Source organism: Vespula vulgaris, chromosome 1 (assembly GCF_905475345.1).
Source record: "Vespula vulgaris chromosome 1, iyVesVulg1.1, whole genome shotgun sequence".
NCBI classification, from domain to species: Eukaryota; Metazoa; Arthropoda; class Insecta; order Hymenoptera; family Vespidae; genus Vespula; species Vespula vulgaris.
This window is the reverse complement of record NC_066586.1, coordinates 18,823,093-18,835,811: the sequence shown is the minus strand read 5'-3', so window position 1 is coordinate 18,835,811 and position 12,719 is coordinate 18,823,093. Positions and strand designations below refer to the sequence as shown.

Here is a 12,719-nt window from a genome sequence, read left to right as displayed (position 1 = left end):
TCGAGTAACGTCAGCTCATAAAACTCTTGAATATCTGCAACAGTAAGCGAAAGAAGAAACATTAGCTTTTGGATATCCGTCCGAACTAAAAGAATGAGTTTCTTCCAATAGGAATCAGAATTCTTCAAGATATTCGATCTTCTATCATATCAATAATAATTTGAAGGATTTAATGAAATAAAGTGAATGAATTTTTTTTTTTCTTTTTTATTTCTACGATGCATTTTTATCGTGAAAGTAAAGAAAAAAGAAGAACAAAAAAAGTTAAAAAAAATTAGGTCGTAAATAATATTGATCGTTATTAAAACGAGATCGATTAATTACCACGAGATATACTCTTTCAATTCGTTTCAATAAACCAATCTCGTTTTACGAGCTAATCCAAGAGGAAATAAAGTTGCTCCTGTTAAATGCGACGAAGGAACTTAGCTGGTAGCGTAATTTTCAACGGACGCCGAAACATTTTCTACTTCGACTCCTTTTCCAACGTGGTACACATCGTGAATCGTGTCCTGGTAATCCAGGTACCAGTACACGATTCAATGTGCCGTCACACAACGGAAATTTATTACCGGCGACGTGTCCAAGGTAGGTCATCCACTTCGACGGAGACTGTAATTCCTTCGTCGGTGGTAGTATGTCCTTATGTTGTCGCGAAGAGGAGCCTCGTTCGGGTAACAAGACACTTGATTCTAACGTCGATCTTCGTCAGAATAAATCTTTAATCTTATCCGATAAACATTTTCCATAAGAGATCGATAATGAATGTATATATGTCTTTTTATAAATTAGAAATATATTATAAATTATAATTTATATTTTATAATTGTAAATATAAATTTATTGTGATTGTAAATTTATAAATTTATATATATATATATCAAATATATCAATAAAAAAATATATATATATTAAATAGAAATTGCATAAAATTCTTCGGTTTTCTTTAAAATCGTTAAATCGTACAAATAATTTATTATATTAATTAATTACGTAGTAACATACATACGCAGTTTTGTTTGAATAACGTATACGAGAGAACAGAATGATAAATCTTATTGTTTCTCTGTCGACAGCAACGTGTAATATACATACATAAGATCGATTCGTGTAACCCTCCTCCTCTCCTTGTCACCTTTCCACGGAGAGCTCACAAACACGACTGTTACGTACGTACGTACGTACGTATGTATATACTCGGGTACGAGTACGTTCGAGTACGAGTGTAACCAAAACATTGTTAGACCTGCTTTGATAGAAAACGTAAACATGTAGCGTTAAGCATATTCATATTACTTTAGTACGTAGTTTAAACTTCGTTGACAGAGTTAATTAAAGTGTACTTTTAACGAAAATTATGTCTCTCACGTGATAATTATAATCGTGTTTGTTCGATCAGTAATACGATATTCGTTGATTTGTTAAGTTTGATATACTAATTAAAGTATGTCGGGCGATCGAACGCAACTCTAAATCTGTCGATTAGAACTACAAATGTATTTACATTTTTTTTCTTCTCTCTCTCTCTCTCTCTCTCTCTCTCTCTCTCTCTCTCTCTCTCTGTTTGTTTCTTTTTTCTTTTTCTTTACGTCGCACAGTGTATGTTGCCCTGATGCTGGAGTGTAATTAACGCGGTCTAATTGCAGGTGGCTCGTTACCAGACCGAAAACGTGTGTTGCAAGTGAACGACGTAGCCGGGATATTAGCTTCGGAAATTGCTCACGCGAGAGTGGCTAATAAGCGATGCACTTGGGAACTATAGTTCAAAGTAGAATTTCAAAACGTAATGCAACGGAGACTTTGGCACTGCTCTTAGACTTTTAGCGTGGGTTAAAGGTAAATGTAAATGTGATGGACAATAATTATAATAATAACTGATTATTTAATACAGATTAATGTAATTATCAAAATAAAACGCATAGAGAACAAACGTGTCATAATGTTCCAACAATTTTTCTCTTACGATTTTAGTAGAAAATTATTTTCTCTTTATCTCTCTCTCTCTCTCTCTCTCTCTCTCTCTCTCTCTCTCTCTCTCTCTCTCTCTCTCTCTCTTTTCTATCTCTCAAATGTATATATTCTCGCCATAGCGTGAAATCGCAAGAATCTTGTTGAGCTTCGTTATGTAACATGAAATATATGTATTAGATTAACTTTAAAAATGCGTGGATACAGGAAAGAACGTTTGGTTAACGCGAACGAATAAATTCTATCTCACTGACTTTCTCTCTCTCTCTCTCTCTCTCTCTCTTTCGCTTTCTGTCGAGTCGTCGGCCGAATTATATAAGCTTCGTGCATTCAGTGTAGTTTTCGTTAGCCCCGACCTCATAAAATTATGCATGGAAACAGAACTGGAGATCGTATTTTTCAACGTACTATTTCGCTAATATTCCTCTCTCTCTCTCTCTCTCTTTTTTTTTTCATGGTTCATTCGAGCCTCCTCGAAATAGAAGAACTTTTATATATACGTGAACGTATTCACGCTTGGAGAAAATCTCCACTTTCTTTTTTTTTCCTTTTTTTTTAACCTCTGCTCTTCTCTCTCTCTCTCTCTCTCTCTCTCTCTCTCTTTCTCTATCTATTTATCTCTCTTTTTAGCAGCGTGGTAAAAGAAGGTGTGGTGGGGAGTTTGGTTGAATGCAAAGTAAGATACGTGGTCGAGCGAACGAATCGAGCAAGAGTCTCGAACACAAAAGTCTAAGGTATATCTTTCATAATCTCTTTCGCATTCGCGGAGCTGTGTGAAAGAGTTCTTATTATTATGAAAAATATACCGACATAGAACGTTTTAATCGTATAAAATCGTTATAGAGATCGTGCGACAGTAACGACGACGTACTTTTGATACGAGCGTAATACGACCAAAGTTTCAGACATAACTAATGGCGGTCACTTTATTAAGTTTGGCGGCTACATCCGTTCATCGACTTTGTTACGACGCGCTAATTGCAATTAGTGCTGCACCTCTCATCACCTTCTATAGATATATATTTCTATAGATATATATTATACATATATATGTCTATGTGTATGTGGATATGAATATATTTATATATATATATATATATATATATATATATATATATATATATATATGTATGTATACATATATATTCAACCATACACATATATATTAGAGATACCTAACATCAATGAAAATCGACCGGTAATTATTCGTTAGGGGTATTCTTCCCTTTAAATTCATCCCTATGGGCTAGCATCGAAGCGTAATTGATGGAAATTACATAGAAGGGGTAGGGACACGCGACGAAACGCGTACGTGTTCCATCCTGCGAATACTAATCGTCCAGAATAATTATACTTGAAATCTACGAACAAACAATTGCAGCAGCGCAAACAAGACACGTGACGTTAATAACAGATTCGTTCGTAATCTGTATTAATTGGTCGAATCAATAAAAGGAGTACAAATGTTAATTCAAGAAGAGGATTATATCCGTGTTTCGTGTTTGCAGGACTGGAACCACGATGGTCACTTTGTTCATTCGTTCTACGTTCATACGTTCTTTACTACGATTTGAGAAAATCTATATGACGTGATTGTTACTTCCTAGTTCTTTCATTTTTGCTTCATGTTTCTTATTTTTCTTTTCACTTTTCGTTTGTTAATTCGCCTAAGAATGTAAAATATTTAAAACTGTTTGTTTGAAAAAAAGAAAAGAATATATACTATAATAGATTTTATTATAGTTATTATAAGTTATTATAGTATATTATAGTATTACAGTTATATATAAAATTATGATATTTTATAAAAATGTATACCTGTACATATGTATATATAATTAATTAAATATATGTATAAATAATATATATACGCACATACGTATATATATATATATATGTGTGTGTACGTACGTGTATTTATACATGTATATAAACTCTCGTGAAATACGTCGAGAGTCTCACAAACAAAACTAGAATCTAGTGATCGTTTCGTAACTTCTTATACGCATGAGTATAAACAAAGAAACAGAGGGAAAAAGAAAGGCAGAGAAAGAGAGTGGGGAGTGGAAGAATTTGTAGAAGAGAGGAATGACCTTTCAGTTTGTATAAAGTCGCACGAGCAACAACACGGAAAGAGGGACTGAAGGAAGATCGTGAAGATGACGGTGACGATGTCGTGCTAGAAGGCCGTCGGCGATAAACCAAAGCTCGTTAACGCCGGCTCGTCGAGCTGTTCGCGAGAGATACGCCATTTCTGTAAATAACTTTGTCTCGACATTCCTCCCCACTCACTCTCCTTTTCTAACCCTCTCGAGTAGGGTAGGGACCTCTTTAAAAAGACTTCCGTTTCTTCGAGCACCGGTTCTACCTTGTAACGAAACGACCAATAAAATGGAACGACCAAGTGCCAGAGGATTGGGGGGTCGTCAAAAGCAACGTTACGATTTCGTTGAAAGACTCGACGATCCGAGGAATTACAGGAATTATATCAAATATCCAACTAAGTCTCTCGAGTTTTCTTTTTGGAAATGTCCAATTTGTGTTTTTCACGACTCGAGGAAAAAAAGTTACGATCCTATATCGTTTCTAATAAATCTTTCGATCTTTCTATATTTCGTTGGAACGTTAAATCATTGATAACGTCAATGTTATTACTATAATATATACGTTTAAATCGTACGTTTAAAAATATATGCGTATATAGACGACTCACGTTACAATGCTTTGGATAATTTTTCGTTTATATACAAATTTCTCATCATTTCATTTCCCGTCAAGAGATATCCACTCGATCCAAATGGACACACGCTTTAACTTTTTTTTTTTTTTCAAATAAAAAGAAAGAAGAAAGAAAAAAGGAAAAGGAAATACGAAGAAGAAGAAGAAGAAGAAGAAGAAAAAAATAACGTCGACTGGCAAGGCAAACTATTTCGTCATTTCTACGATCGAAATCCGTGCACGTACGCACATCGATACCGTACCTTCGAAACTCGTAAGTTACTTTAAACGTTCAATTTTACTGGTATTTGCAGCACGTCGAGACCGCAATCGCTTACGAAGCGCGAAGAGGAGCTTCGAATGGAAGACTAGGTCCATTCTCTCTTTCTCTCTCTCTCTATATATATATATATATCTATCTTTCTCTATCTCTCTCTTGCTTTTCCATCTCTTCTAGTTTCCGCTCTCACCATCTTTCACAACTTCCTCCTCCGGCAATTAGCCATCTTGGCAAATCGACGAAGTCAACGGCGGGTAGACGACCGTCGTCGTACCCCCGGTACTCGCTTGAAATCATGCCAAAAGACTTAATGCGCTCCTTGCATCGTCGGATGAGCCTAATTATTCCGAATGAATTTCCATCCTTCACCGAGAGAGAAAGAGAATGAGATAGGTAGAGAGAGAGAGAGAGAGAGAGAGACGTTTATCCTTCTCCGATTTTCAAGATTTCCGTTTATCGCGTTAAAGATATTTGACAATTTTCGAGACAGGATTTTCATTTGTATATACAAACGTATATATAAACTTTGTTTATTTTCTCTCGAGTATCTACATATCGAATATTGAAAGGTCACGGATCCAATGTATTATAGTTTCTTTAATACGTTATATTCTGCGTATATGTGTACGTTGAATATTCGTCCGTTCGATCGCGGTATTATTTACAATGATCTCATAATAAACTCTTTTGTCGTGGTATAGAACGTTGGCATAACGAGTAAGCCTTAATTAGATTTGTAATTAGTTGCGAGAGAATTGCCTACCAAGCGGAATAGTGTGTAGAAATGAAGGGAGAAGGGGGAGAAGAGCCGCGAGATGTTAAAGAGAGGATAGGGATGGGGTTGGAGATGAGAGGGGTGATGATGGTGGCGGTGGTGGTGGTGGTGGTGGTGGTGGTGGTGGTGATGGTGATGGTGGTGGTAGTGGTATCATAGCAACACGAATAAAGTAACGACCGATCGGTGATAACGAAGTTACGCGTACCGATAATCGACATCGATCGGCGTTTGTGATTCTCTTCTTCTTCTAACTTTAAAAATATATACAAAGAAGAAATTTGTTTTTTTTTTTTCTTTTTCTTTGAAAGAAACGAAAATTACGAAGAAGAAAGAGAAAGAGAGAAAGAGAGAAATTGCGATCTGTAGGAGAGACTCGAAAGAAAAAAAATTTCACGTAGTAAAGTTTATCGGTAAACGATAAAAGTAAAGAAAAAGGTACTATTACGACGTTATATTACGTTGGGCGTTATATTCCAAGTTCGTTGACGCGAAAGAACAGGAGGTAGGTATTTTTTGAACGAACGCCAGAAGACGGGCCTGGGTTGGCGCGAAACTTTCAAGTTGGGCGAGGAGAAACGGGACGAACGGGCGTTGGTTGTAAGCGAGCTTTAATATATTCCATGTAACTTCGTACGTAAGAACGTAACCGATGGCTGAACAATGAAACTATATTTCTTATCCACGAGTTCTTGTGGTAAAACGAAAAGAAAGAAAAATTTTTTAATTTCCTAGAAGCTTTTCCAATTCGATGAATTTCGATATAACGAACTTCGACGATATTTTTATTTTAAACGACAAACTGATCGAATTGATGAGAGAGTTTTATCTTATATAATTTAAGAATCGTCGAACTCGTGACAATTACGTATAATATTGTGTTTATATATAGATATATTTTGTCATATATAATTTTATTTATAATTTTAATTTAATAATATAATTTCATATACATATATATATATATATATATATGTATGTATATTGTTCGTATAATTCTTTTGCAACGTTTGAAAAAATTATTACGCTAAATCGCTTAGATTTCTTTTCTTCTTCTTTTTTGTTTTCCTTTCTCAATCCCTGGTGACTCCCTTAACTTTCTTTCAGCCTGCATTCTTTATGCAAAAATAAAAAGAAGAAGGAAGAAACACAATTTATAACTCTTATACGATTCGACCTGATAATTTCTCCGACCATTGCAGGAAAACTTCGAAATCGTCGTAACTCTAGTAGCAAACGTTTTCGACTCCACGTTCATAGGATATTTTCTACTTGTTTAGATCCCTACAACTTATTTTCAAAGTTTCTACAGACCGTTCATTTATTATACTCTGTATTATATAATATATACTTTTTAGTTATATCCTACATTGTACAATAACATATATATACATACATACATACATACATACATGCATACATACACATATACACATATATATATGTATATATATATATATATGTATAAGCTCTAATAATTCTAATAATTAATAATTATATATATAAACTCTAATAATTATCTATAGAATAGGAAATCTAATGATATGAGTAATAACAGGTCTCTATTCGATTAGATTAGGTGGGTACATTTTAAGTAGACATCAAGGAAATTTCCCTCGAAGGCAATTGAGACGGAATTAAGGTACTATCTCTCTCTCTCTCTCTCTCTCTATCTCTTGTAGAAGCTCATTCGCGAGGCTAAGACTTCCAGCGAATACTAATCGATATGCCCCTATATCGAAGTTCGCGCGAAACTCGTAACAGCTTAGTTACCTTCATATTAGAAGCGTTATCGGCAAACAATTATCTCGCTCGAATTATGCAGCTCGTTCACTTTGTATTAAACTGTGTATTTCTATTTATTTCTCTCTCTCTCTTTCTCTTTCTCTTTTTCTTTCGATCGACCAGTGGCAAGAGAAAGAAAGAGAAAGAGAGAAAGAAAGAGCAAAAGCTCTTCTATTTTAATTAACTTTCTTTCTCGTAAAACGTATGATACAGTGAAACGTACGAGGTGAACAAAATCCGTCGAAATAATTTTAATTACGTCCTGCAGTTGGACGATAAGTCGACATTAAAAATATAACGACAACGTCGAATACGATGCGCACGTTTTGAATCTGAGAAATGATGAAAAGAGTACCATGCTCTCTTCATATACGAGAGATTATAAATTAAAATGCGAAATGTTTATATATCTTTTAGCAGGTCTCTTTCTCTTTCCATCCTCGTAAATTATTTTGCAAGTTTCTAGGCGTAGTAATAATTACGCTATTTGTGCAGAAACTATCGTACAAGTCCAACGACGACAACAACGATTACAACGGCGAAGGTAAAGCTCTACTTAACTATCTAACTATCTATATGAGACACTTAAAATGCATATGCCGAACGTTAAGATCGACTGATAATAATAATAATATAGACGGAAGGATGGCGTTAAAATTCACTCGAGCAAGCATGTTCGTTCGTTAACGAATCAGGGAAGGTAACAACGATGGGGATCGATTTTATCGGTATAGGATCATTAAATCGTTGGTCGACGTAAAACGATAGATAGAGTTTGGCAAGGTAATCGCATAAAATTTTAATCGACGCTTTTACGTGTAAATCGGTGAAATTAAAATCCACCATGCGGCTTTTGCCCGTTCGTCGTCGTGTCGCAGCTAAAAAATTGCTATCGACAACTTTCGTCAGCATTCACAACCGTTTCACCATTACCTATTTCGTTTTATGGAAATATTTTACTCGATTGATTAAAATATTTTTTATAAAGCGTCGTCTTTGTTCAAAATAGACCGGAAAAAAAAAAGAGAGAAGAAAAAAGAACATCAACAAAAGCATTAACATTAGTTATCATCGCGCAGTTAGTTATTCTTCTTACTATCCAGTTATTAAATTTCTTTGTAAAACGATTTTGTGTTAGATTTAAGAAATTAGCTTCTAGAAAATCGTACATACGTACATAGATACATACATACGTATCTACGTACATATATACATACATATACTTACTTCGCTATCTAATTTTGATAATCTCGATGGGAGGTAATAAGAAGCGTGCTATGCATCTCGATTGCAGAGGGGAATTCCTTAATTAAATGTGTGATAATTAAACGTGCGCTTTTACATCCGACAATAGATTCCTTATTTTCTTTTCTCCTGTCCTTTGTCTCGTTCAACTATAATAGGATTTTATTTTATTATTATTATTATTTTTTTTTTTCATTTTTTTTTCATTTTCATTTTTCTTTTTTTCTCCTTTTCACGTTCACCAAACCTGTCGCATAATCCGATAAACGTGACCGGCATCCTAAACGGATTGCTACCTTTATCAAGAACGTCACTTTCAATGAAAGACGAACATAACTAGTTTTTATCGACGTGTCGTTGAATACGATCATTTCCATAAAATTTAGTCGCTTAATTAAATATGTTTAAAACAAAAATGGACGAATAGAAAAATATGAAAAGTCGAAGAAACATAAATCAACATTTATCATAATCTAAGTATTTAAAATTCAATGTAATTTTTTGTTTGTTCGTTTGTTTTCTCCCTTTTTTCTTTCTTTCTTTCTCGATAACCGTAATGACGCGAGATGATGATCGATCTTCAGTTTATGTATCCTTAAGATGGAGATCCAGCTGTCATCGCAAAAACTATCGCGGGAAATGATCAAGTCTAATAGTCGACGTAACACGCGGGACAAGATAAATGGAAAGGTCCAAGCCATGCTCGTTGTATATCTCGAACCCGTTGAAGGAACGATTTATCAGAGCTTTCGTATATTTATTATCGAACGACCTTTCACATCGACGGCATACCGAGGGTAGATAGATATCTAGAGTCGATTTCTGCGGTCGAAAGACTGTATATCGAATACGTTTATCTCCCAACATAACAAAGTAAATATTCGAATTTAAGATACTTAACATTTTTGTTTAATTCAAGATATTTCACATTCTCTTTTCTAATTTTCTATATCATCGTTATCAAATATATTTATTTTTCGTTAAATCATAGCAACGATGGTCTCGTTCTTAACGATATTTTCCAAACAACGATCGAATCTAATTTTGTTTTTTTCTTTTTTTTAATTACAAACAAATATACTCATAGATACGTATATATTACTTAAACAAAAAGAAAAAAATAGACAAACGCGTTAGGGTATAACGATGACTAAATAATACGATAAGATGTTTTCGTTTAACGTTTTCATAAGTTAGTAAATAATACGATGGGAGGAGAGCGAGGAGGATGGAAAAAATATCGATTCGATTTGATTCGATTTGCCTTGCTATTTCGATAGAAATTTTTACGAGCGGTAAAAAGAGAACGAGAGAACGAGGAAAGAGATACCACAGTGTGTACTTTAACGGATGCAATAATTTCGGCGGTAAAGTTGTTCGACGACCGCAGAAAACGATTTCGTGTTTTCTCTTTTCCTCCTTTCCGTAGCTCCCCTTTCTATCGCTCTTTCCTATCATCTTTTCAGATTATAACGAAGTTTCTATCGGAAGACTACAACGTTCTATCTAAGACTATAACGTATGTATCACGAAAGAGGAAAGAGAAAAGAGGGTGCGAAGGATGGTTCATGAAAAGGGTCCTATGAACGATGTGTTCCTTTCTTTTTTCTTTCTCTTTTTCTTATCGTTTTGTGTCTCTTTTTATTTTTCCAAGCTGACACACAATAAGAGGATCAACCTGCTGCTAATATCACGTGCAGCACATTTAGCGATAACAAAGACGGTAAATCATTGTCTCGGGTCATTCGTGACACAACCGATTGGAAGTAAGGTACGAGTTTCGTAGGGTGGTTTTATCATTCCCATGGGTATACTTTACGAACTCGAAAGTAAAGGGGGAATAAAGGGAAGAAGTATGAAAGTGAGAAAACTCGTTTAGCTTCTTTTCACGATATTTTAGATCAATCCATTTCCATTTTTTTTATTACCTCTCTTTCTCCCTCTCTCTTTCTCTCTCTCTCTCTTTTTGTATCTTATTCTTTATCTCTTTATATATATTTTATATATATATAATTTTCTATATATTTTTCTAAATATATAAATAATATAAATATATATAATATAATATATAAAATAATATAATATATAAATAAAAATATATATACATGTATATATATATATATATATATATATCATACACATTTTCATTTTTCCTCCATTTTCATTATCCTCCATTACTCATAAATCTACCTCCTTTATCTATCCTTCTATTTTCATTTCATTCCTCCTTCCTTCTTTTTCCTTCAAAACTTAATTCAAGAATCAAAATCCAAGAATAAATCGTCCATCGTGATAGATTAATTATTACCACTGATCTATACCATTCATAAAGACAAAAAAAAACCGTGGAAAATGAAAATAAAGAAAAAGAATATATAAGAAGAAAGTATAACGACGTAAACGAGAGTACGTAGAACGATGAGTATCAAACCGAACAGAGTGGAGGTGGACGGCTTGATGGATAATAATAACGGCAGGTGCATTACCCATCGTGTTCAATACCCAATCGAATGCAAGATGATGTAATTGAACGAGCAACGTGCACTGCATCGCGAATTGCAATCAACGGCAAAAGGTATAGAGCTTGTGCTTCAGCGCATGTACAGAAATTCGTTAGAGTAGCGATGCTGATTGTGTAGACTGTAGATGGTTGGCTGTTACTACTACTAAACTACTACTACTACTACTACTACTACTACTACACTACTACTACTATTACTATTTCTACTGTTGCTACTGAAATGGTAATAGCGTAGGAAGATAGAGAGAAAGAGAAAGAGAAAAAGAGCGTGGACACGCTCGAAGCCTCGAGTAATCTCGCCGATGTTCACCGGGTCCCTTTTAATTTTTCAAGTAATACCCAACACCGTTTTGCGCCCGAGTATCGTCAGATCTTTTGATGTTCCAACGTTCGTCCATTAAAACTACTAGAAAAGTTGGAATTCCAGTACGCGTGGTATCACGCAAAAAACTTTCCTGTCGTGTATTCTCATTTTACCAAGTATTACAATTAATTCCAATTCTTGCTACTTACGAAGGTTTTTTTCTTTTTCTTTTATCATTTTTTTTTTTAAATTGTTCTATTATATATTTTGTAATGTAAAATTGCACTGGATAAATAATTTTATTTCGATCGATCGTTAATATTCGTTGAAAATTAACGATCCTATTGAATATGTTACAACAATGAAATATTATTGATCATCGATGAAATAATTAATAATATTCCATATGATTAATTTATTAGAATAAATTAAACTTTCTTTGAAATTGTAAGTTTATAAACTAGTTAGTTTAGTTACGTTAGAAATTACGATAGTAAGCTAAGAAGGAACAGATTGATCATTGTTAAATCTTACCAATCGTTTTGAGAAAAATAATGGACGTATAAATCCGAACGGAGGTTCGAAAGGTTCAGAAAATAGTCGACGAACGAATAGATACGATGCAAGTCATATTTTTCATGTAGAGCCATCGAAGTCCGAAGAAAGGAGGAGAATCGAGGATGGGAAAAGCAAGTCGAGTAATCTCACTAATGCTTCCCCTATGTAGTATCTACCTAGGATCCGTTTGAAAAAAGTAGAAGAGATGCGTGTGGTATCGGGCATTCCCTTAAAATGCGATAATGGATCGGACGTTTCTCTCATTTTTGTTTCTCTTGTTCGTTTGTTTTTTTCTTCTTTTTCTTTTTACATTCTTTTTTTTTTGTATACTTGTTTTTTTCTTCTCATCGATGAAATCTTCGATTCATCATTTTTTCCGTGTAAATGCAATGATCTTTTTATTGATGCTTCTTTTCGATCATTTTGTAATTTTATTATACTAGTATAATAGTTATTAGTAACTATGTACGTATGTATAATATGTATATATATATATTTTTCTTTTTTCTTTTTTCTTTTTTTTCAATCATTTTGTTCTTTTATTACAAGTATGTATGTATATATG

General features: G+C 34.1%; 1 protein-coding gene across 15 annotated transcripts in view; it reads right to left on the bottom strand.

The window, feature by feature from the left end:
* The window catches only part of LOC127070439 (disks large 1 tumor suppressor protein), a 461,967-nt gene that overhangs the window by 242,408 nt on the left and 206,840 nt on the right, over positions 1–12,719 (bottom strand). For all 15 annotated transcript variants that reach the window (XM_051008545.1, XM_051008424.1, XM_051008415.1 and 12 more), the window contains one exon: positions 1–34. This exon is cut by the window's left edge and continues 103 nt beyond it. In XM_051008545.1, the coding sequence (XP_050864502.1) occupies positions 1–34 (34 nt within the window). The remainder of the gene's footprint in view (positions 35–12,719) is intronic.